Source organism: Geotrypetes seraphini, chromosome 1, assembly GCF_902459505.1.
Source record: "Geotrypetes seraphini chromosome 1, aGeoSer1.1, whole genome shotgun sequence".
Taxonomy (NCBI): domain Eukaryota; kingdom Metazoa; phylum Chordata; class Amphibia; order Gymnophiona; family Dermophiidae; genus Geotrypetes; species Geotrypetes seraphini.
In genome coordinates this window covers 248,311,656-248,336,322 of record NC_047084.1, presented here as the reverse complement: position 1 = coordinate 248,336,322, position 24,667 = coordinate 248,311,656, and the positions used below count along the sequence as shown (strand labels likewise).

At 43.4% G+C, this 24,667-nt stretch overlaps 1 protein-coding gene across 6 annotated transcripts in view; it reads left to right on the top strand.

The window, feature by feature from the left end:
- Window positions 1-24,667, top strand: part of CPEB2 (cytoplasmic polyadenylation element binding protein 2) — a 227,292-nt gene that overhangs the window by 54,561 nt on the left and 148,064 nt on the right. For all 6 annotated transcript variants that reach the window (XM_033948984.1, XM_033948969.1, XM_033948952.1 and 3 more), the window contains exon 3: window positions 13,687-13,777. In XM_033948984.1, coding sequence (XP_033804875.1) covers window positions 13,687-13,777 — 91 coding nt within the window. The remainder of the gene's footprint in view (window positions 1-13,686; window positions 13,778-24,667) is intronic.

Sequence of the window (24,667 nt, the reverse complement as noted above, 5' to 3'; positions counted from 1 at the left end):
ACTCATACTATCTACTTAGCCTGTAGATGGTCTGCACATGCGTTTGCAATCCGTGCTTTTTTTTTGTTTTTTATTTGCTTTTTTACTCTCAAGCCTGTGGTTTTAACCCGCAGGTTTAAAGCTGGTTAAAACCACGGGTTTGCACTGCAGGGAAGGGAGACAGAGCAGGAGAGTATAGGGGTGGCAAAAGGCAGGAGAATCGGGGCTGAGCAGGGCGGCAAAAGGCAGGAGATGCAACATCTTCTATGGGAAAGCCTAGCAGAGTATCACACAGCTGTTTTATTTAGGCTAGTGAGTGGGCTAGTAAACCATAGAGAGGAGAACCTAGGCTCATAAGCCCCTCTAACCACTCCATTTATGGTAGAAAATGTGAGCCCACCAAAACCCTACTCTACTACCATATAGGCGTCACCTGCAGCCATAAGTGCTATTGGGGTAGTAGACAAGTGGGTATTTGTAGGTATTAAGGGAGTTATAAGGGGGTTATGGTAAGATGTACTTGACACCATTTTTGTGAAGTTAACAGCAATGCCTTCTAAGGTACCCCACTGCTTTGTTGGGATGTCTGTCGCCATCTATTAGAATGTTGGCCCCTCCCTTGCCTAAGTGGTGTTCATTTGGATGTTTCTAATTTGGACAATGTTTTGGTTGAAAATGGGAGGTATAAAGTTAGGCATCCCGGATGCCTAGATGTCCAAGTAGACAATTATCAAAAAAAATATATATATTTAGACGTCTAGCAGTTTGGTTTTGAAAATGGCCCTTTTGTGACTCTAAATGTGGATGTTTTACGGTAAACATCCAAGTCTGATCTAGACATCCTTTTTGATTATGCCCCTCAATATCTCATTAATCCATGCTTATATATACTCTATTATAAAGAATAACATTACAGTCTCTACCATTTTGCCTGGCATCAACGTCGGGCTCACTAGTCACTAATTTTCCAGATCACTTCTGAAACCCTTTTTAAAAACTGGCTATAACTTGGCCACCCTCGTCTTCTGGTACCATGCTGTATTTTAAAGATAAATAAAAAAATTGGTAACAAGTTCATTTTTCAATTCTTTCAATACTCTGGGATGTATACCATTCGGTCCAAGTGATTTTGCTACTCTTCAGTTTGTCAAATTTGTCCCATTACATCTGCCATCATCTACTATTCTACCATATCTTATTTTATCTATTTATTTAAAAATGTTTATAATAACCCACAACATCTGAGCAGTTCACAACAAAGGGCTCCTTTTATGAAGCCGCGCTAGCGAGTATAACGTGCGCAACTTTTCATCAGGCGCTAACCCCCATGCTGGCCTAAAAACTACCACCTGCTCAAGAGGAGGTGGTAGTGGCTAGCACGGCTGGCGGTTTAGAGTTCAGTATTATGCGCGTTAAACCGCTACCGCGCCTTTATAAAAGAAGCCCAAAATGTTTATAGTAGTATCAACATAAGACACTTAACAACATTTCCCTTCTTTGTTCTCTTTTCCTATACTAATTTGTAGTTCCTCCCTCCATTTCCCTCTCGTCAAAAGTGTCTGCGATTCCTCCCCAAAATTGTCTCCCCCATTTTATTATTGTTCATCGCTTTTTAATCTATGAAAAAAGTGATTTTATCAAATCCTAAATAAACTTGAAACTTGAAAACATAGTATATGAAGTCATAGAACAGAGTAAATAATCATAGAAGGTCTGTTCAAAAAGTTCTAGGACCGTTCGAATTGTGCACCAATGGGATGTTCTTTTGAGACATGCTAGGAGGTGTTGAGTAGCTTGAAACCTCACAAGTAACCTTCTTTTTCCATTTGTTGATATCTGTTTTCATCTCCAAGCTACAATGGTTTTTGTAAAAATGTGTTTTCGTGATCGGCTATTTTTCATCATTTGAAACCTCAATGAGCAGCAGTACAGCGTGAAGTTGTTTTAAATTGGGTAAGACCGCTACAGAAACTTATGAAATGTTGAAAGTGGCTTATGGAAAATATGTCATAAGTTGTGGAAGGTGTTTTGAATGCATCAGAATTCATGAATTTCGATGACAGTTCTTCCCAGCCACCTTACTCTCCTGACTTGGCCCTTGCTGACTTCATGTTTCCTAAATTTAAATCCATGCTGTAAGGAAAGCAATTCAACACTATTGAAGACATAAAGCAAAATTCAACGCAGCAACTTTTGGTGATTCCTGAAGATTTGTTTAAGGACTATTTCCAGAAGTGGAGATGATGTTGGGAAAAGTGTATATGTAGGGAAGGGAGACTAAATGGAATAAGGTGTAAGATTATTTAATAAATCTATATACAGTGGTGCCTCGCATAACGGACGCCTCGCACAGCGAACGCTGCGCACAACGAACTTTATGTCTTGATCCGTACAACGAACTTCGTTTCACACAACGAAGTCGCCCGAGCTGCATCCTTCCGCGCAGGCACTGCGCTTAACTGCCCTCTCTCCGCCTGGTTCCCTCTTGCCCCCCCGACTCCCCGACACGATCGGGGCAAAAAGGAGCCCAAGCCCTCTTGCCCCGCCGATTCCCCAACTCCCCACACAATATCGGGCCAGGAGGGAGCCCAAGTCCTCCTGGCCACGGCGACCCCCTAACCCCACCCTGCACTACATTACGGGCAGGAGGGATCCCAGGCCCTCCTGCCCTCGACGCAAACCCCCCCTCCCCCCAACGACCGCCCCCCCCAAGAACCTCCGACCGCCCCCCCAGCCGACCCGCGACCCCCCTGGCCGACCCCCACGACACCCCCAACCCCCTTCCCCGTACCTTTCTGTAGTTGGCCGGACAGACGGGAGCCAAACCCGCCTGTCCGGCAGGCAGCCAACGACGGAATGAGGCCGGATTGGCCCATCCGTCCCAAAGCTCCGCCTACTGGTGGGGCCTAAGGCGCCTGGGCCAATCAGAATAGGCCCGGGAGCCTTAGGTCCCTCCTGGGGGCGGGGCCTGAGGCACATGGGCCCAACCCGACCATGTGCCTCAGGCCCTGCCCCCAGGAGGGACCTAAGGCTCCCGGGCCTATTCTGATAGGCCCAGGCGCCTTAGGCCCCACCAGTAGGCGGAGCTTTGGGACGGATGGGCCAATCCGGCCTCATTCCGTCGATGGCTGCCTGCCGGACAGGCGGGTTTGGCTCCCGTCTGTCCGGCCAACTACAGAAAGGTACGGGGAAGGGGGTTGGGGGTGTCGTGGGGGTCGGCCAGGGGGGTCGCGGGTCGGCTGGGGGGGCGGTCGGAGGTTCTTGGGGGGGGGCGGTCGTTGGGGGGAGGGGGGGTTTGCGTCGAGGGCAGGAGGGCCTGGGATCCCTCCTGCCCGTAATGTAGTGCAGGGTGGGGTTAGGGGGTCTCCGTGGCCAGGAGGACTTGGGCTCCCTCCTGGCCCGATATTGTCGGGGAGTTGGGGAATCGGCGGGGCAAGAGGGCTTGAGCTCCCTCTTGCCCCGATCGTGTCGGGGAGTCGGGGGGGGCAAGAGGGCTTGAGCTCCCTCTTGCCCCGATCGTGTCGGGGAGTCGGGGGGGCAAGAGGGCTTGAGCTCCCTCTTGCCCCGATCGTGTCGGGGAGTCGGGGGGGCAAGAGGGCTTGAGCTCCCTCTTGCCCCGATCGTGTCGGGGAGTCGGGGGGGGCAAGAGGGCTTGAGCTCCCTCTTGCCCCGATCGTGTCGGGGGTGCCAGGGACCACACGGAGTCACCCACCGTACCACCCGATTCGGGTAAGCGCAGGTATCGGTGGGTGGCTTATTTGCGGGGGGGGTGCCTTATTTTACATTTTTTTCTAAAAAGGGGGGGGCTGTCTTATTTGATGGCCCTGCCTTATCATCGGGGAAACACGGTAGAAAAAAAAAAAAAATGAACAGTTAAGTCCCAGTTTTTGCCGCTGAGACTCTGCCCTCTCACTGTAAAATTAGACTCTACTTAGTCTGTCTTTAAATTTAAAAAATGTGTGTTTTAAAAAACAATTATGTTTTTAGATGTATCTAAATAAAAATAATAACCAAAAATTTATCTTTTTTTATGTCATCTTAGCATATTTTATGCTACAGAACGAATTATTTTTTTTAACATGTATTGTTATGGGAAAACGCGTTTCACATAACGAACTTTTCGCATAACAAACTTGCTCCTGGAACGAATTAAGTTCGTTGTGTGAGGCACCACTGTATATAAAATCGGAGGTATGTATGTGTGTATGTATGTGTGTATGTATGTGTGTGTGTATGTGCCGCGATCACGCAAAAACGGCTTGACCGATTTGAACGAAACTTGGTATGCAGATCCCTCACTACCTGAGATGATATGTTCTGGGGGTCTCGTGGCCCACCTGCACACGTGGGCGGAGCTACAAACAGAAAATCAGATTTCACCCATTCATGTCAATGGAAAAAATGTAAAAAGCTGCCATTCTCACAGTAATTCAAAAACGGCTTGACCGATTTGAACGAAACTTGGTATGCAGATCCCTCACTACCTGGGGTGATATGTTCTGGGGGTCTCACGGCCCACAACTCTATGTTGCTTGCTCAAGGGTGGGTTCACCCAAGAATTTATATGTTCTTGCTCCAGGAGGTGAAACTAAAAATGTTGTTTATAATCACGTTTTGCGTTAGTTATATTGTATTCATTTTGTCAAATATTTCACATTATAATTTGAATATTGTACTTTTTATTAAGCTGTAAAAAAATAATTTCATTCACCACTATAAAGTATCTTTATTTGAATCTATTTACAGTGTTATTGCTATAATTAAATACCCGTGCAACGCCGGGGCATCAGCTAGTTTTTTATAAAATCAGTCCTGGAACTTTTGAACAAACCTCGTAAAAACCCTCATAGAGGGACAATAAGGCTATTTCTGTAATTATAGTGAGTGTATGCAGTGCTATACACTTAATTATCCTTTCAGCGCTTACAATGTTTTCTAGACAAGCAGGAAAGTAAGGCATTAAGGAGTTAAATTTATGATGAGAATGATTAAAACCATGGATATTGAACAGGTAAATAAGGAGTCTCAACATAGTGAGCTTTTAGCTCGGTTTATAATAAGGTTGATGATAGGAGCATGACATACCAAATCAGGAAATCTATTTCAGGTGTATGGTGCAGCAAAATGGAAGAAACAGTGTCTTGAGTTGGTGGTGGTGGTGGCAATGTGTACAGATAAGAGTGGAATTACCTGATGAACAGAGTCCGGGGGCGGAGGGAGTAGAGGGCAGTGGGTGGTGGTGGCTAGGGAGAGAGAAGAGGAGAGATACTGAGGAGTGCAGAATGAATGCACTTTGTAAGTCAGTAAGAGAAGTTTGAACTGTATGTGGAAATGAGTAGTGAGCCAATGAAGTGACGTCAAGACAGATTATAAGGATATATGAGAATGTAGCAACACTGGTGAAAGATAAGTCATATAGCATAATTTTGAACAGATTAAAGGGAGGAGAGATGGTTTAGTGAAAGATCTGTAAGAAGCAAGTTGCAGTAATCTGAGTGGAAAGGGGATGAAAGTATGGATAAGTAGTCTGTTCAGAAAGAACGGGTATGAATTTTGAGAAATGAAAGGTGTTTGCAGTCAGTTGGATAGTACAGAGAGAGAGAGAGGAGTCAAAAATGACTCCCTTCTAAATGTGTTTTGAATTTCAAGGAAAATAGGTATGTTTTTTTATGAACCACAGCACCTATCAAAATTTATTTCAGCCAAAGGGCAGTCTATTACTATAACATGAGATTGCTGTTGAAGTCATCTTGCTCAATTAAGAAATATTCGAGAGCCATCTGCCCCAACTTTAGTTTTCTTTATGTTCTTTGGTTTTATGTTTCAGTAAAACCTAACTCCGTCTCCATATATTGTGGACTACCTACTTCTTGTGGTGAAAATTTTTCCTTTCTTTTTCTTTTCTTCTGTGAAATTATGTTTTATTTCATTGATTAAGCTTTGTTAACAAGAAGTTTTTTCCTTTTTGACTATAAGATTGTCAAAATTGTTAAAATTTATAAATAAAGAATGACAAAAAAAAAATGACTCCCAAGGTTATGAGCTGAGGAAACGGAGAGGATGAGTGTTAACCACAAAAATAGAGAATGGGAAGAAGAGGAAAGGTTCAGTCTTGGCCATGTTCAGTTTCAGAAAAATTATGAGACCTCCAGGCAACAATGTCTGACAATCAGGCTGTGACTTGGGCCTGGATTCCTGCTGAAATTTCTAGTTTGAAGAGGTAGACCTAGAAGTCCTCAGTATAAAGATGGTGGTAGAAACCATGGTAAGATTAGATAACCAAGAGAATTAACAGCATCAGAAGAAACAGCAGAGAGGCCAAGAAGGATGGGAACTGAGTAAAAGCTTTTGGATCTGGCCAGGAACAGATTTCCAGATTGCTCAGGCCAATTTTTTGTGGTCTTTTTGACTTCTTCGGTGAATGTGACACAGAAATATTCAGTATTTCTTCGCTTTTCAAGTTGCCTTCCAGACTTTCTGCATGTCACCTCTGTTGCAGCTCAACCCCATCTTTAATTATAGATAAGTTTTATCATTTCTACTTTGTACTTTACTGCCTTCATTACTTTTCCTTTTTTATTTATGCTGTCCTATCTTCCCTGGTCTTCTAAGTCTTTTCAGATAGATCTCTAGCATTCAAGGGATCTTGGAAAATCTTTTTGCCATTACCTTTACAGCAACTTCCAAAACAGGGGTGTCCAACCTGCGGCCCAAGGGCCACATGTGGCCCCGTGAAGTATTTTGTGAGGCCCCGGTCGAGGGTGATGCAGTGCTTGCGCATTGTGCGGCCCCAGAAACATTTTTTTCGGCCAATGCGGCCCAGGGAAGCCAAAAGGTTGGACACCCCTGCTCTAAAACCATACTGATTTTTCTCTGTTTTGCTAATATAAAGAAATGTTCCCCTTACTCATTTTTTCACTAAGATGAGCAAATTGCTATTTCTGATTCATGCCTATATTTCTTTTTATCTTAAACCATCCTTGTATTTAATCACATAAACTCAGTTGATTTCCTACTGATGTATTAGAAACCTATAGTACATCCTTTTCCAAGTATCAGGCCTAGTATTGTTCACATTTGTTGATTCTTATCACTGGGGACTTCTGAAATATGCTTTGTGACCTAATTAAGTTCCTTCATCTTCAAACTATGAAGCCATTGTTTCCGAATGTGTTCATTTTAATATGGAAGTTTCCTTGTTACTCCCTGCCCCACTTAAATTGTTAATTAGTATTTGCTCTTTTTATAATGTTTAGTGATGCTTAACTATTCTTAACTCTTCAGGTAAGAATATATTTTGTGTTTACTGTTCAAACTGTGGTAAATAACATCATACTGAGTTTTGAGAGAAGCTTCTAGAAGGTGAAGTATGTTTTGGATTGTGCTTAAGTAAGATTATATTTTAAATCAAAAGTAGCATGAAGACTTAGAGATTATTCAAAGCATAAAATGTTAGGCATTAACAATCCAATTTTGGCAATGAGTAGTGCAATGCGTACTCATTTGCAGTATGCAGCAGGATAAATCTGACATTCTTATTTTCTTTCTCAGACGATAAATTTAAAGCTTGTCATGTAATGGACCATGATTCATTAATATTTAAATGCATACTGGGAATGTATATTTGTAGAAAGGAGATTATTAGGGTGGATACGAAAGAAAGGCACACTCTTCTGTTAAATTTTTCACAAGTCAGTAGTAGTGCTGCCCGATTCACGATTCAAATCGATTCACCAATTCATTTAAGGTGAATCGGTTCGAATCGATTCAAAAACAAAAAAAATAGGCCTTCCAATTCGGCACTGACCCTCCCCCCTCACCCCCTAAAGCAGGATCGGCAGCACTGCCTCTTGCTGGCTGGCCGCTGCTGCTCCTGCTTTAGAGGGCGAGTGTGGAGTGTCAGTGCTTCTGCCCGGCTTCCCCCCTGGCCCTCCCGGCATCAATTTACCTCATTTCATCAGTCTGCATAAGATCGCTAGTGTTAGCGATCTTTGCAAGCTGCTATCGGGTCTTCCGAGCTGCCTTCTCTCTGCCGCGGTCCCGCCCCCTCCTCTGACATCATGCTTTCCGGGGGGAGGGGTGTGCAGGCCTTCCGGGGGGGGGGGGGTTGTACAAGCCTTCAGGAGGGACAGGCAGGCCTTGGATGCAGGCCTTCAGGGGGGACAGGCAGACCTTGGGTGCAGGCCTTCAGGGGTGAGGTGCAGACATTCAGGGGGGGCAGGCAAGCCTTCAGGGGGGAGACAGACATTCAGGGGGGGGACAGACCTTCAGGAGAATGGGCCCTGGTGTAGAAGTACATGGAGGGAGGTAAGGGGAGTGATTGAAAGAGACGTGCATATGCCGGACTTTGGGGGGAAGAAATAATTGGTCTAAAATAGAGAGGAGAGGGAGAGAGATGATGGGCAATGGGATTTATGGAGGGAAGGAACAGAAAGGGAGAGAAGTTGGACACAAGGGATGGTGTGGAGGGGGGGATAGAGATACTGGATAGGAGGGTATTTGGGAAAAGAATGGGCGAGATGGTGGACCCTGGGGTGGTAGGGAAAGAGGGAGAGATGCTGGATGAAAGGGTAGTTGAGAAAAGGTGGATCTATGGATTAAGATGAAAAAAAGGAAACATGTAGACCTCCGGGGGAGGAAAGGAAAACGGAAGGGGAGGACAGAGATGGGTGCACAAACGAACCTAGCAAACAGGATTAAGAGAGGACAACAGGAGCCAGAGGGTCATCCAAACATGGGGAAGCAGGCTGAGGATAACACAGACACACCGCAGGATGGGGATGAACACAACAATGCTCGGGGGCTGGCAACCCATGAGGAGGTTGGCAGGGGCGCCAAACCACGAGGAGAACCAGCGGAAAAGGCAAACAACCAGGAATTAAATTGCCTATACACTAATGCTAGGAGCCTAAGAGCCAAAATGGGAGAACTAGAAGTCATAGCCAGTACAAAGGACCTGGACATAATAGGAGTCACAGAAATGTGGTGGACTGATGACAACAAATGGGATGTAGCCATACCAGGGTACAAACTCTACAGGAGGGACAGGATAAACAAGAAGGGTGGAGGAATAGCGCTTTATATAAAGGACGCCATACCTTAAACCAGGATGGAAACAACAGTAAGGGCGGACGACCTGGAATCACTATGGATTAAGCTACCTGGAGGAACTGGAGCAGACATAAAATTGGGCCTGTACTATCGCCCACCTGGACAACCGGAAGCACTCGACCAGGACCTGGAGGCTGAGCTGAGGCAGATATGCAAAAGCGGAAGTGTGATGGTGATGGGAGACTTCAACTACCCTGGGATAGACTGGAGTATTGGACACTCAAACTGCATAAGGGAGACCAAATTCCTGGAAACCACGAGGGACTGTTTCATGGAACAGCTGGTCACGGAACCAACACGGGGGGATGCCACTCTCGACCTAATCCTCAACGGGCTAGGGGGACCTGCAAAGGAGGTGGCGGTGCTAGAACCCCTAGGAAACAGCGATCACAACATGATCCAGTGCAAGCTGGAAATTGGATCATCAAAGGTGAAAAGAACCATAGCAACAGCACTCAACTTCAAAAAAGGGAATTATGATGGCATGAGGAAAATGGTGGGAAAGAAACTCAACGGTAGTGCAAGGAAGATGGAGTCTGTAGAAAAAGCCTGGTCCCTACTCAAGGGCACGGTGCAAGAGGCACAGAACCTGTACATCCCCAGATTCAGAAAGGGGTTAAAAAAAAAACCGAACAAAAAGCCCAGCGTGGATAACAACTGCAGTGAAAAAGGCGATAAGTGACAAGAAAGCATCGTTCAAAAAATGGAAAAAGGACCAAACAAAGGACAACCAAAAGGAGCACAAAGAACACCAAAGGGAGTTTCACCGTGTGGTTAGGAAAGCTAAAAGAGAATATGAGGAGAGACTGGCGGGGGAAGCAACAAACTTCAAATCGTTCTTCAGATATGTGAAGGGGAAGCAACCGGCAAGGGAAGAAGTGGGGCCATTGGATGATGGAGACAAAAAAGGAGTGTAAAAGAGGAAAAAGAGATAGCAGACAGGTTAAATAAGTTCTTCACATCAGTTTTCACGAGGGAGGACACATCCAATATTCCGGAACCGGAGGACATCATAAATGGGGATCGGGATGAAAAGCTGGTCCAACTAGAGGTAAGCCAAGAGGATATCCTCAGGCAGATAGACAGACTAAAGAGCGACAAATCGCCAGGTCCGGACGGCATTCACCCAAGGGTACTCAAGGAACTAAGGAACGAAATAGCAGAGCCACTTCGCCAAATATGTAACCTATCCTTAAAAACTGGAGAGATCCCGGAGGATTGGAAAATTGCAAATGTCACGCCCATCTTCAAGAAGGGTTCAAGGGGGGACCCGGGAAACTACAGGCCGGTGAGCTTGACCTCGGTCCCGGGAAAGATGATGGAAGCGCTGATTAAGGACAGTATCTGTGAACACATAGAAAACAATGGACAGCTAAAGTCGAGCCAGCACGGCTTCTGCAAGGGTAGGTCATGCCTCACAAACTTGTACTTCTTTGAGGGGGTAAACAGACAGGTGGATAAAGGGGAATCCATTGACATCATTTACCTTGACTTTCAAAAAGCCTTCGACAAGGTACCACACGAAAGACTGCTTAAAAAGCTGTGGAAACACAGGGTGCAAGGGGAGGTCCACCGATGGATCAAAAACTGGCTGGCAGACAGTAAAGGGAGTAAAGGGCCATTACTCAGACTGACATTGGGTCACGAGTGGAGTTCCGCAGGGGTCGGTGCTGGGACCGCTCCTGTTCAATATATTTATTAATGACCTGGAGGCGGGAACAAATTGCGAAGTCATTAAATTTGCGGATGACACCAAACTCTACCACAGGGTTGAAACCATGGAAGACTGCGAAGATCTCCAAAGGGACCTAACGAAGCTAGAAGAATGGTCCAAAAAATGGCAAATGAACTTTAACGTAGGGAAATGCAAGGTCATGCATGTAGGGAAAAAGAACCCGATGTTCAGCTACAAAATGGGAGGATCACTGCTAGGAGTAAGTAACCTTGAAAGAGACTTGGGAGTGATGGTAGACACAACTTTGAAGGCGTCAGCACAGTGCGCCACAGCCTCAAGAAAAGCAAACAAAATGTTGGGTATCATTAAGAAGGGTATCACGACCAGGACGAAGGAAGTCATCCTGCCACTGTATCGTGCAATGGTGCGCCCGCATCTGGAATACTGTGTCCAGTACTGGTCGCCATACCTCAAGAAGGACATGGCGGTACTTGAGGGAGTCCAGAGAAGAGCAACTAAACTGATAAAGGGTATGGAAAACCTCTCATATACTGACAGACTGAAAAAGCTGGGGCTGTTCTCCCTGGAAAAGCGGAGACTTAGAGGAGACATGATAGAAACCTTCAAGATCCTGAAGGGTATAGAAAAGGTAGACAGGGACAGATTTTTCAGATTATGGGGAACCACAAGTTCAAGGGGGCACTCGGAGAAATTAAAAGGGGACAGGTTTAGAACAAATGCCAGAAAGTTCTTTTTCACCCAGAGGGTGGTGGATACATGGAACACGCTTCCGGAGGCTGTGATAGGCCGGAGCACGTTACAAGGCTTCAAAGAAGGTTTGGATAGGTTCCTAGAGGATAAAGGAATTGAGGGGTACAGATAGGATAGAGGTAGGTCATAGTGATAGTCTGGGACCACTGCTCAGGCAGTGGGTCTGATGGGCCGCTGCAGGAGCGGACCGCTGAGCGAGATGGACCTCTGGTCTGCCTCAGCGGAGGCAACTTCTTATGTTCTTATGGTTAGTTAGCATGGAGAAAGAAGGAAACCCTGGCAAGCAAGTTATCAGAAGACAACCAGAGCCTGGGACCAACAAGATCTGAATAAGGACCAGACAACAAAAAGTAGAAAAAATCATTTTATTTTCTGTTTTGTGATTACAATATGTCAGATTTGAAACATGTATCCTGCCAGAGCTGGTGTTAGACCGCAAATGTGAGCTTGGATTTAACAGAGAGAGGAAAAGTCTTTTTTGTTTGTTAACACCAAAGTGCCAGTGTGGTTAGGAGAAGGCAAAGGGGATGAAGAGGCTATAAAAAGTGTGAAGAGGTTATAAAATAAACCCACCAGGATATTTAAAAAAAAACAAAACACCCAATTGGGCAGGAAAATCGAATCGAAAAATTGATTCAATAGGCTGATGCAGCACTAGTCAGTAGGGCTGGTTCTTCCTTACTCAAAGAGAATACAAGTGAAGACCAAGTGTTCCTTCACCGGGCTATCCATAACAAATATTCACAAACCTTTTACAAATGCTGATAATTTTTGGGCTAATGAGTATATTTTTTATTATCCTGAAAAAATGTACAGTGGTACCTTGGTTTACGAGCATAATTCGTTCCAGAAGCATGCTCGTAAACCAAATTACTCGTATATCAAAGCGAGTTTCCCCATAGAAAGTAAGGGAAACTCACTTGATTCATTCCCCCCCTCCCCGAGGCCAGTGGCACTGCTCTACTCCCCCCCCCCCGCCGCGATCCGACATCCTCCCCATACCCATCACCCACCCGAACGCATCATTTACCCCCCATCTGGCACCCGGCACGAGAATCTCAGAGAGAGCAGGAACTAAGGCCTTGAACATGCGCAGATGCTCAAGGCCCAGCAAAAAGGACGAGAGATCTTTGGGCACCGGCATGTCCTGTGCGTTGGTGCCAGGTGCCAGATGGGGGGTAAGTGATGCGTTCGGGTGGGTGATGGGTACGGGGAGGATGTCGGATCGCGGCCGGGGGGGGGGGGGCGGATCACAGGGGGGGGGGCGCTCGTATATCGAGGCAAGCTCGGTTTGCAATGCACCAATTTTGCGAATGTTTTGCTCGTCTTACAAAGCACTCGCAAGCCGGTGCACTCGTAAACCGAGGTACCACTGTATTTGAAAGACATAATAGCTGGAACTTGAAGCTAGCAGACCAAATACAAGTGATTTTCAGTTTTACAGTGACTTGTGAGGATCTCTAATTTCATATGGTTCACTTATGTTCTTTTTAGCCTTTGGTACCTGATATGCAATACAGATTCCAAATTTGGTGGCCAAAACCATCTGTACCATGGAGAATGTCTCTGTTTATTATCTAAAGCAGGGGTGTCAAATGTCCGTCCTCGAGGGCCGCAATCCAGTCGGGTTTTCAGGATTGACGCATGAGATATATTAGCATACAATGAAAGCAGTGCGTGCAAATAGATCTCATGCATATTCATTGGGGAAATCCTGAAAACCTGATTGGATTGCGGCCCGCAAGGTCCGACATTTGACACCCCTGATCTAAAGGGTAGTTTTTAAGACCTTTTTTATGTTTAAAAATATATACATGTAAATTTGTTTGCTCAATGCTTATCAATCCTTTCATAGCTGTAACCCCATGATCATGACCAAATTAAAATTGTATGATATAATCACCACCCCCACCTCCACTCCCAGAGGTACAGAATAATGATGCATTTATGGAGTTTCCTCCCAGACTTTGACTCCAAACATCCCAGCCTATAATTTAGGAAGCTCTGTTAGCTATTCTGATGAAAATGGAATAGTATTAGTTGGGCTGCTACCACAGTCTTTCTACTTAGGCCTGTAACTTTTGATTTTAATTTTTCTGCGTTTAAAAAAGCTGTGATGTGTGTTCTGAGGATCTCATTTGTTTTTGTAGGATCGAAGCAGAATGTATGACAGCTTGAATATGCACTCTTTGGAAAACTCTTTGATTGATATCATGCGAGCAGAGCATGATCCTCTTAAAGGTGAGCTATATTTCCTTCAGAACAGCACCTGCACTGCTCTGTGCATTGAATTTGTGTATTAGATTTCACTTCAAAATGGAAACTGAAGGGTTGTAACATGGCATTTTGGATTCTGAAATCCCTAACTATGGCTCTTGAAGATAAGGGTTGTGAATAGGGCTGAGATTTTTTTTTTAAGCAAGGGAACGGTGGTTTACTGTATATACTTGAATATAAACCGGGATTTTTAGGCCCAAAAGTTGGCCCGAAAATGGGGGTCTCAGTTTATATTCGAGCCAATACACCCCCCTTCCAAAATTTTTGCAGGCTGCCCCCATTCACCCTGCTGCCCTCCCTGTCCTAGACTCAGGCTAATACCTCTACTGATGATCGTCGATGGAGGTGCAGTGGGCAGGAGTGAACTTTCCAAGTTCCTGTCTCGCTGTTAACTGGCTGCCGTGTCTGATCGATTTTGCGCTGCTGCTCAGTGCTGAGTGGCTTCCTTAATGGTTCCAGTGCAAAATCGATCAGACACGGCAGCCAGTTGAGTGAGACAGGAACTTGGAAAGTTCGCTCTTGCCCGCTGCACCTCCACTGTCAATCATCAGTAGAGGTATGAGCCTGAGTCTAGGACAGGGAGGGCGGCAGGGTGCAGAGCCTAGGAGTTGGGGAGGGTGCAGAGTCTGACAAGGGAAGGAAGGAAGGGTGCTGGGTGCAGAGTCTGACAGGGGAGGGAGGTAAGGAAGGAAAGGGGCTGGGTGCAATGCTAGACAGGGGAGGGAGAGAAGGAAGGAAGGGGTTGGGTGCAGTGCCTAGCAGGGAAGGGTGCTGGGTGCAGAGCATGACAGGGCAGGGCACTTGAATATTAAGCCACCCAACTTATATTCGAGTCAACCATTTTTTCTCCTTTTTGGGGGGAAAAATGGAGTCTCAACTTATATTCGAGTATATATGGTATTTTCTCCTATTTTTTTTCACCTGTTTTTTCTCTTTCTTCAGCTTCTCTGTGCCCTACCAGCAAGGGCTCAGGGGAGATATGAAAGAGGTCTATAAAATACTGAGATTAAAATACTAGGATTAAAGGGCATGTGATGAAACTACTAAGCAGTAGATTTAAAACAAACTGGAGAAATATTTCTTTGTTCAATGGTTAATTAAACTCTGGAATTCATTGCCAGAGAATGTAGTAAAAGCAGTTAGCCAAGGGTTTTAAAAAATTTGTTTAATTTCCTAAAAGAGAAGTCTATAAGTTTCAAGTTTATTTAAAATCTGATACAAGAATCAGAAAATTATAGTAGAGGAATCCAAGATGGCTGCTACTGTCATCTGACTGCTGTGAGGACGCCGTTGATAGTCAATTTACCTCAAGATTTGGCGGCCAAAATGCCGAAAAGAAGGGGCAGAAGTGTCGGTGGAGCCTCCCGACGTTCGGTAGCCCCGTTGTCTACGGTCAACGACATTTTTCGGCGACTCCTGAGCGAGCAGGAAACGTCGGGGAATTGTCCTGTGAGTGTCCTGGCAGAGAGTAGTGCTGCGGGGTCTCCTCAAGGGCTCGATATCACGCTGAGCCCCAACATAAGGACGCCTCCGCTTCAGCCACAAGCGCTGGGAGCCAGCTCACCGCGAGGAGAGAGCACACCCGAAGAGGAAGTGTTCTCCCCCCGAGAGGCCAGTTTGTTGGAGGGCTCGCTACAGGGAACAACCCAGAGTGATTCTCTCCTCTGGAAGGAACCAGCGACTGGGACAACGTTGGCTGAAGAAACTCAGGACCCCAGAGAGGTAAAACACTCCAATGAACAATATTTAAAGACACAAGTTACCTTTATTCCTCCTGATAAGCCCTCTGAAGTCACTTTAGATTCTATATGGGACTTAGTATCTAAATTAGGGAATTCTCTTAATCCGCAAATAAAACATTTGGATCAAGAGGTAAAAAACCAGAAAGGAGAAGTCAATTTATTAAAGCAAGATATGGTATTGCTGAAGTCCGAAATAAAAGAAGAAAACAAGGAACTTAAAACAATTAAAAGTAATCAAGATCTACTTGTTAAAGATAATTTAATTATGAAAACAAAATTGGAAGATCTTGAAAATAAGACTCGGGCTAATAATTTGCGTTTAATTAACTTTCCAAAAATTTCATCAATTTCTCCACGAGAAATGATAAAGCGCTACTTTCTGGAGATATTAACAATACCTGAGGATTCTTTACCACCTCTTACAAGAGTATATTATTTGCCTACAAAAAATCGGGATCCTCAAAAGAAAGAAGATGAAGGAACATCGCAGGAAGCACCCTTGGACGTTTCCACTTTATTGGAACAATCAGATAGAGAATTGGCTATCCCAGCCACTCTCTTACTGACTGTAGCTTTGGCTCCAGATAAGGACTGGATACTTAAACTTTTCTTTAAAAATAGGTCTATTTATATTTATATTATGTTTTTGACCAATAAACAGATTTGAACATAAAAATAGGTCTTAAGGACTTCCTGGGTTTCCATATTCAAATATTTCCTGATGTCTCTAGGGAGACTCAGAAGAGAAGAAGGGAATTCCTAATGTTGAAGCCAGGTGTGACCCAGATTGGAGCTTTTTTCTTTCTTAGATATCCATGTAAATGTGTCATCAGATATCATTCTTTTAAATATGTTTTTGTAGAACCAGCTCATTTGATTGCTTTTCTTTCTCTGAAACGTCTTGAGTGTGGAATACCAACCAGTACCTAAGTGATAATTTGCTCTGCATCAGCACAGATTTCAGTAATTTTCTTTGTAAAATTATTCTTCAATTTAATTACTCTTTTGTTAACCTTGGATCCAAAATTGAGGATTAGTGTGTGATTAAGATAAGAAATGTTTTCTTTTTCCTTTATACTTTGATCCATTATTAGGATTGGAAGTTAACCTAAATGTTATATTTTCTTGATTATACTTTCTGTACAAGTTATGCTTGATAATAATGTAAAATCTTATAAATTAAAAAAAAATAATAATAAAATCTGATACAAACATTTATAAAAAATTTCTAAGCGGTCTACATAATAAAATAGCGGGAAACAAGAATGTGTAAAATACAGACTTGGACAATAGACAAACAGAGACGAGGGGAAAGGCGGTAGAACTACAATGTTTAGAAATGAAACTACAATGCTAAGAAAAGAAAACAATGAGGGGAAATACATTGCTTATTCATAGGATAAGCAGCAAAAAATCTGTTCTCCTTGGGATCTTACCAGATACTTGTGACTTGGATTAGGCTTGATGGACCTTTGGTCTATTCCAATATGGCAACTCATATTCTTATGCAAGGGCTGCCTCTGGTTAGGGTAGTGAATGCCAAATTTGAAGGGGCCCCCCCCCCCCATTCCTGAGGGTTTTTTTTTTTTCATTCCTCTATGTGCCATGTCCAATCTACTGAGTAGGATAAAGAAAAGTGATGATAAATTGTCACTTTTCAAATTCTAAAGCAAAATATACATTTTTTGACTAGCTATCTTTTTTAGATATATTTCTGTTTGTAAAGTAATTACAATAGTTCATGAATGTCTCTCTGCTGCTGATTTGTATGATGATAATTTAAATTTTTGTATTCAATAGAAGCAGATATTTGAGCGTTGTGATAGTGGAGATTAATTTTGTTAAATAAGCCTTGAGTACTTGTTGGAAAAGAAAAACATGCTTGCTCCACAAGCCTAAGACACTGTGACAACTTTTTATTTAAGGAACTATGAAAAGATAATAATAATAATAATTTTATTCTTATATACCGCCATACCCAGCGAGTTCTAGGCGGTTTACATCAATTATGTTAGGATCCGCGTGGACAGTAGATTTACAGCAATTTATCAGCTAAATGACTATTTTAACCGAACTTGATAGAGGAGGGAGGGAGATTGGGGGAGGTCGGGAAAGGAGCAGCTATCATGGAGGAGGGTAAGAGCAAGGGGCAAATTGAGGGGGGCGAAGAGTAATGAAGATTGGGGGTTCCTTAGGGGTCATGTTCACTAAAAAGGTAAGTTTTAAGTGATTTTCTGAAGCCGAGGTAAGTAGGGGCCTCAAGAATCATTTGGGCAAGCCATGAGTTCAGCTTGGCGGCTTGGAAGGCGAAGGTTTTGTCTAGGAATCTTTTGAGGTGACAAAGTTTTAGCGAGGGGAAGGCAAACAGCTGAATTCTACGGGATTTCTTGTTTGTGTAGTACCGGTTAAAATGAGGATTGATGTAACTTGGAGAAGAACCATTTACCGATTTGTAGCAGAAGCAAGCGAATTTAAAAATAACTCTAGATTCAAATGGCAGCCAGTGAAGTTGGTGGTAAAAGGGGGTGACATGTTCCCATTTCTTTAGGCCGAAGATGAGACGCACAGCGGTATTTTGGATTATTTTTAGTCTCCTGGTGGTTTTCTTCGTGGCGTTAAGGTATATGATGTTGCAGTAGTCAAGAATGCTGAGGATGGAAGATTGTACAAGAAGGCGGAAAGAAGTGTCGTCAAAGTATTTTTTTATGGTGCGTAGCTTCCAGAGTACGGAGAAGCTTTTCCTGACCGTGAGGTCAGTGTGTTTATCTAAGGATAAGTTTTTGTCGAGTGTGACTCCCAGATGTGGAAATTGAGTACAGTGAATTGCAGGCATTATGATTAGAGGATCTTCAGACTCATAAAATATGTTTACCTGAGAAAAGGTGATTTGAGACACCATAAGTAGTTGCTTTAGAGCATGTAGGTATAAAATTTGGCATCTCCTTTTAGTATATGTACTGGTAAAGTGAATGCATTTAGGCCATATTCAAGGTTTTGTGGTCTTAACTTAGCTTTCTTTATTTCATGGCATCTTTTTCTCACCACATCAGACGCAGGCCAAGTGTAAGCTGAAGATGTCCCACCTCCTGAGATTTGCTACAAATATTTAGGACAGGACACAATATTTTAGGCTGCAATATCTATACAAGGATGTCACCCCAGCCTATTTGGCTCCTCACTTACCCTGTTAAGAAAAATCTAGCCCTACAAAGAAGGCTCAGCCCATAGGCCAATAAGCCTGTGCTGGTGCTGAGAATTTGCCAAAGAAGGCCCTCTCTCTTGTTGTCTACTTGATGTGAGGATAGGCCTCAAAGCAGAGAAAAATTTCCATCACTCAGATTGAAGCAAGGGCTACAGACATGTCAGCATGAAGTTTGAATATGAGCTGTTCTAAAGCATGCGACTCCAGGCGCAGGGAAGTACAAGGTGTCCAAAGCAGTAAAGCCTCAAAATGAGCTCAACCCTTCATGTTAAAATGGTATTGTATCAATCTCTAGAGACCCAGTTAAGAGTTTTAAATAGCTATGGAGGGCACCAGTTTACCTGCTAAACGAATCCCAGTATTGGTATCTGCAGTCTTAGACAAAGAGCCAGAAGAATTGAGGTATCATTTACTCAGCACTGTGGATATGCAGAAGTTAAAGCATTGGTGAATTTGATGACTGTTAATGCATCAAGTGATTCATCTTTTGTCTTGGACCCTGTTTGTCCTGTTTTCCCTGATTCAAAGCTAGTAGAGTTCACGATGGAAGAATCCTTGCCTGCTGCTTGGTCCTATTTGGCCTAGATGTCTCTGTTGTTTAAATCAGAGAGTACTCTCTGGCTTCTGTTCAGTACATGCTCGCTGAATCCAAGTCTGAAGAATCCTTGAGTCAGGCTTACGTGTCAGGGAAATAACTCCCCTGTCCTGTTCTTAGAACCATCTTTCTCTTACCCCAACCCCCTCCCCATGGGTGCCTCTCTCTCACCCCCACCCCCCCTCCCTGTGGGTGCTTCTTTCTCTCTAACCCTCATCCCCTTCCCCATGGGTGCTTCTCTCTCATCTCCACCCTCCTCCCTGTGGGTGCTTCTCTTTCTATAACCCCCCACCTCCCCAGCGGGATCTAGTGGTGCAGCCTCTCTCTCATTCTCTCCAGTCCTCCACACTGCAGTTCAATCTTCAGGCCATCGGCAGCGTCGGCGAGGTGACCCTGTTGCCTTCAACCTGCCTGGAAATCACCTCTTTGCTATGACTTCCTTTTCCTTTCTAGGCAAGGCACTGCAGAGAGAAGGATTCCAGGGCAGGCCAAAGGCAGCAGTCTCATCTTGCTGAAGCTGCTCAGAAATTGAACTTCAGTGCAGAAGGAGGTAGGTGGGGGAGAGCCAGTGGGCTTGTGGCTAAACTTGGACAAAGTCCCCCAAGTTAAAAAAACAAAAAATGGACACCTGGGCAGAGCTCTAAAAAGAGGACATGTCCGGATATGGCAACCTTAAGTAAATGCTATGTACCACTATGCCTTCTACTACTGCTCATCATTTCTATAGTGCTGAAAGGCATATGTAGCACTGTATTGGAATAAAATAAATAGCATGCTCTTTTCCTTCTAGATGTTGTATTTGATATGAACATTTTGATTTTGCAGATTCCAAGTTCTTAGTAATTAAATCTGTTTTACTCACAAGAGCAGCCATTTCATCCAAGAACTTTGTAAAAGCTGATTCCAGCTTTTTGAGCATATCTCAGATATCTTCAAGAATCACCACTATCATAGCCTTTTGATGGATCATCATTCCAAATACAACTTGCTTAGTGGTTTTGCTTTGGGGTGTGGCCTCTCTCCAGAGTGCTTTGAGCAGTGACTTTGTCAGACATTGTAGAGGACAACATACCTGTGTAGATAGATACTGTTTCAAGCCCCGAAGTGCCTGATGTTTCTTCACTAGGGATCACAGCAGGACATACTCTCTGGCCTTCAGTACAAGAAAACTGCCAGTATATCAGTCTATCTTCTGCTGTGTTGGGAATGAAGTTTTGGTCAATTAAAGTATGACCCTAACAATCCTCTTCCTTTAGAAGATATTATAAAAGAAGAAAAATGAAAAGGTAGCAAAATATTGGATGCTGTTGACGGCATTTGTGCTGCCTTTTTGACTCCTCCCATCCCACCTGCAGTGCTAGATTGGCATTTTGCTGTTTTGAGTGTTGGGAGTTTTGTTTTTGTAAAGCAAATTTTGCTATTTTAGGTTCTGCATGTTTCTTGGAAAGGTTTTGTGCTGGTAATGGAGTGAGTTTATGATCACTGAGGTTATGACATAATTTGACTTTTTTTATATAGTGATAAGTGAGCAAAAACATCTAGTTCAGCCTAAACAACCAACTGTTTCAGAGATTATCTTCAGTCAATGCAGTAGGGATTTCTTTTTATTTATAAATAACATATTCTGTATGTATGTTGTCATATATGTGTTTGTGTATTTAATATTTAAAAGTGTGGAGGGGCATAATCAAAAAAAAAGTCTAAGTCCTATTTTGGCCTAAGTCAGTAGATGCTGAAGTTGGCAGCAGGGAAAATGTCCATTCTCAAAAAAAATATCCAAATTGAGGTTTTTTTTTTCTGAGAATGGCCTACCTGCATGTTCAGCAATCTACTGGCTCAGACTGCCACTACGTCTATCCCTACACCACATTCCCGACCAAAAAATCGCCCAAGTCCCAAACCCAGACCTTTTAGGCGAAGGAGGGGCTACTCCAGAGACCTACTTGCAGCTCTTCTGTTAGGCATGTGCAGCTGTCATAGAGACAAGTTATGTCCATGCAGATATTTGGGGGATGGGAGGGGGTCAGTGATCACTTGGGGAGGGGGGCATATTTTCATCCCTTCATTGGTCATCCGGTAAGTTTGGGTACATTTTTTGGCCCTTATTTGTTTTAAAAACAGGTCTGTCCCAAAACATTCAAATTGTGCCCTGGATGTTTTGTAAAATGTTTATTACTATAAAATGTCCAAGTGCTAAGCCCCCCCTTATCCTACCCAAAACACGCCTCTAACACACATCCTTAAGATTTAAACACATTGGAGACAAAATGAGGGAAAGGGGATAGGAATTGGGACTTATATATTGCCATTTTGTAGTTTTTACAACCACACTCAAAGTAGTTTACATACAGGTACTTCAAGCATTTTGCAATCTGTCCCGGAGGTTCACAGTCTGTCTAATGTATCGGGGGCAGTGGAGGATTAAGTGAGTTGCCCAGAGTCACTAGGAGCAGCGCAGGGTTTGAACCCACTAACAGGGTGCTGATGCTATAGCTTTAACCATTGCGCCACACTGACCAGAAAGATGTTTTGACTAGTAAGACATCCAAATTCCAGTTTGTTGTCTTTTTGGCATCTGTTTGTTTTTTTAAAATGAGCCCCACTGTGATCAACCCCCGCCCCCCGGTCCTGGGTCAACTTCTCCAGAAATGCCAATAGAGGAGGTAACTGCAAAGTGGGAATACTCACTTGAACCACATGACTCTTTACATATTAAGGACAGTCAGGTGTGTTAGAATGTTAGGGTAACAGCTATCTATTAAGAATCTTTTTATATTAATGAAAGGTTTTGATAATGTGGTCGTAAATATATGAGTATTATATTTGGGGTGGGTTTTATGGATGTGATGGTATACTACTGCAGTATTGATTGCTATTGTGTAATGTTATGCTATTGTATAATGTGATGATAACATAAGAATTGCCATACTGGGACAGATGGAAGGTCCATCAAGCCCAGTATCCTGTTTCCAACAGTGGCCATCCCAGGTCCCAAGTAGCTAGCTAGATCCCAAGTAATAAAACAGATTTTATGTTGCTTATCCTAATAAGCAGCAGTGGATTTCTCCAAGCCATTTCAATAGTGGCCTATGGACTCCAAACTCCAAACCTTTTTTAAACCCTACTAAGCTAAATGATTTCACCACATTATCCGGCAACAAATTCCAGAGTTTAATTACACATTGTGTGAAGAAATATTTTCTCCAGTTTGTTTTAAATCTTCTACTTAGTAGCTTCATCGCGTGTCCCCTAGTCCTAGTATTCTTGGAAAATGTAAACAAGCGATTCACATCTACCCTTTCCACTTTATTCAGTATTTTGTAGACCTCTATCATATCACCCCTGAACCGTCTCTTCTCCAAACTGAAGAGCCCTAACCGCTATAGCCTTTCCTCATAGGGAAGTTGTCCCATCCCTTTTTTCATTTTTGTCGCACTTCTCTGTTCCTTTTCTAATTCTTCTATATCTTTTTTGTGATACGGCAACCAGAATTACATACAGTATTTGAGGTGTGGCTGTACCATACAGCAATACAAGGGCATTATAACATTTTCATCTTTGATTTTCCATTCCTTTCCTGATAATTCCTAACATTCTGTTTGCTTTCTTAGCCACCACCGGACATTGAGCTGAGAGTTTTAACATATCCTCAACAATGACACCTAGATCCGTTTCCTGGGCGGTGACACCTTGCATCACGTAACTATAGTTCAGGTTCCTCTTTACCACATGCTTCAGTTTCACTTGCTCACATTAATCGTCATCTGCCATTCTGACACCCGGTCTCACAAGGTCCTCTTGCAATTTTTCACAATTCTCTTGTGATTTAACAACTTTTGAGTCATCAACCAATTTAATTATCTCACAAGTTATTCCCGTCTCTAGATCATTGATAAATATGTTAAAAAGCAGTGGTCCCCGCAAAGACCCTTGTGGAACCCCACTATTGTTTCCACTGAGAATATTGAGGTTGTAATTTGTTACAATGTATACGAAGAAATGTTTTTTAAAATTGTAAACTGCTATAACCCTTCAGCCTTTAGCGGTATATTAAGTATTAAAATCAAATCCTGAGGGGTTGAGGTGGTAGTAAATCTTACCTAGCTCATGTGTTTCCCCATCAGAACACTGAAGGAACTCCCTACTGAGTCCTCTGCTGTGTTGATCCTGATTGACTTTTTGCCTTTATGTCATCTGTTGTGTTCTTTTGGGATTTCGTACTGCATATATGCGGATGACATTCAGGTTGTTGCTGTTTTTCCCTTTTGACAGTTGATGTTCCTTTAGCAGTTCTCCAATTACAAACTATTTTAGATTCTGTGTCAACTTGGATGAGTGAGAAATCGCCTATCCTTAAATGTAAGTAAAGCTCAATTATTGGCTGCAGCTGGTGAGATGTCATCATTTCCTTCTGAAGTCTCTTTGGAAAAAAGGTTCAACTTTTGCACAAGATACACAGCCTGGGAATATTTTTTATTTTGAGGGTTGTTGTTTGTTTTTTGTTTTTTTGTGACTTGGGTGCAGACTGTAATCCCAGAATTTTTATTTTAAGTTGCATTTGGTAAATAAGGTGCATCCTTTTATTGGCACATGGACTTTCAGGTTGTTTTGCCGTCACTAATTTTGAATGGTTTGGACTACTGCAATATTGCATACCTGGGCTTGCTAGCCTCACGTGTTCAATCTTTGCAGATTAGTTCAGAACTCAGGTGTATGATTGTTGTTTGGATTATCCAAAACGAAACATGTTACTCCTTATTTGGTTTTGTTGCATTGGCTGGCAATAGTCTGTTGCATTAGATATAAATTGATGTTGCTTGTTCGCATGTATTTCTATCAGATCTCCTCTCTATCTGCCTTCTAGATTGTTCCACCTCTTGCTCTATGTTTTTCAACTACTTGTAGACTTGTAGTACTGGACTTTTGTCTCGATAGTACAAAAAAGAGTACACTTCTCCCTCAATATTCGTGGGTGTTAGGGGTAGAGCCAGCCCGCGAATATTTAAAAACCACAAATAATATTTGGGCCGGTCCTGACCCACCCCCTGCCTTCTCCCGGAATCCCAGACCTTACCTTAAGCCCTCTGAGACTCCCCAGAACCGTACCTGGTGGTCTAGCGGGCTTTCGGGGCAGGAGCGATCATCCCCTACGCTTCTGCTCCATGCAGATCACTCATAGGAAATGGCTGCCGTGAGCTCCTGTTGGTAGTCTCAACGGGAGCTCACGGCAGCCATTTCCTATGAGTGATCTGCACGGAGCAGGAGTGTAGGAAGATCGCTCCTGCCTTAAAAGCCTGCTAGACCACCAGGTAAGG